Source organism: Haliaeetus leucocephalus, unplaced genomic scaffold (genome assembly GCF_000737465.1).
Source record: "Haliaeetus leucocephalus isolate CR32 unplaced genomic scaffold, Haliaeetus_leucocephalus-4.0 Scaffold506, whole genome shotgun sequence".
Lineage (NCBI taxonomy): Eukaryota > Metazoa > Chordata > Aves > Accipitriformes > Accipitridae > Haliaeetus > Haliaeetus leucocephalus.
This window is the reverse complement of record NW_010972942.1, coordinates 6,814,955-6,815,317: the sequence shown is the minus strand read 5'-3', so window position 1 is coordinate 6,815,317 and position 363 is coordinate 6,814,955. Positions and strand designations below refer to the sequence as shown.

The following is a 363-nucleotide window of genomic DNA, read 5'->3' as shown; positions in this document are numbered from 1 at the left end:
CCGCGGGTGGGGGCGCTGGCTTGTCCGACGCCCGCGCGGGGGGCCGACTCACTGCTCTGTGAAATCCTCATTGCTGGTTTCTGGGTGGCCACGGCCGCGCCGGGGCTGCTGTCACTGGTGAGCTGCATGAGGTCATTGATGATGGCTTGCTTGTCGACCGAGCCCGCCGGCGCGCCTGGGCGGCCGTCTGGGAAAAGCTGCGGTAACTGGCTGTTCTGCAGGTCATCCAGAATCTCCTCCAAGTTATCCAATTCACTGCCTGGCTGCAATGAGAAAAAAACACAGCGCAAACCCACAGTACACGTTGCTGCTCGCCTGCTGTTGGCGTCCTGCTCGCGCCGAGCCAGGCCGCCCGCCGCCGCT

At 64.5% G+C, this 363-nt stretch overlaps 1 protein-coding gene across 2 annotated transcripts in view; it reads right to left on the bottom strand.

The window, feature by feature from the left end:
• Positions 1–363, bottom strand: part of NCOA2 (nuclear receptor coactivator 2) — a 185,260-nt gene that overhangs the window by 27,504 nt on the left and 157,393 nt on the right. For both annotated transcript variants that reach the window (XM_010575896.1, XM_010575897.1), the window contains one exon: positions 53–263. In XM_010575896.1, the coding sequence (XP_010574198.1) occupies positions 53–263 (211 nt within the window). The remainder of the gene's footprint in view (positions 1–52; positions 264–363) is intronic.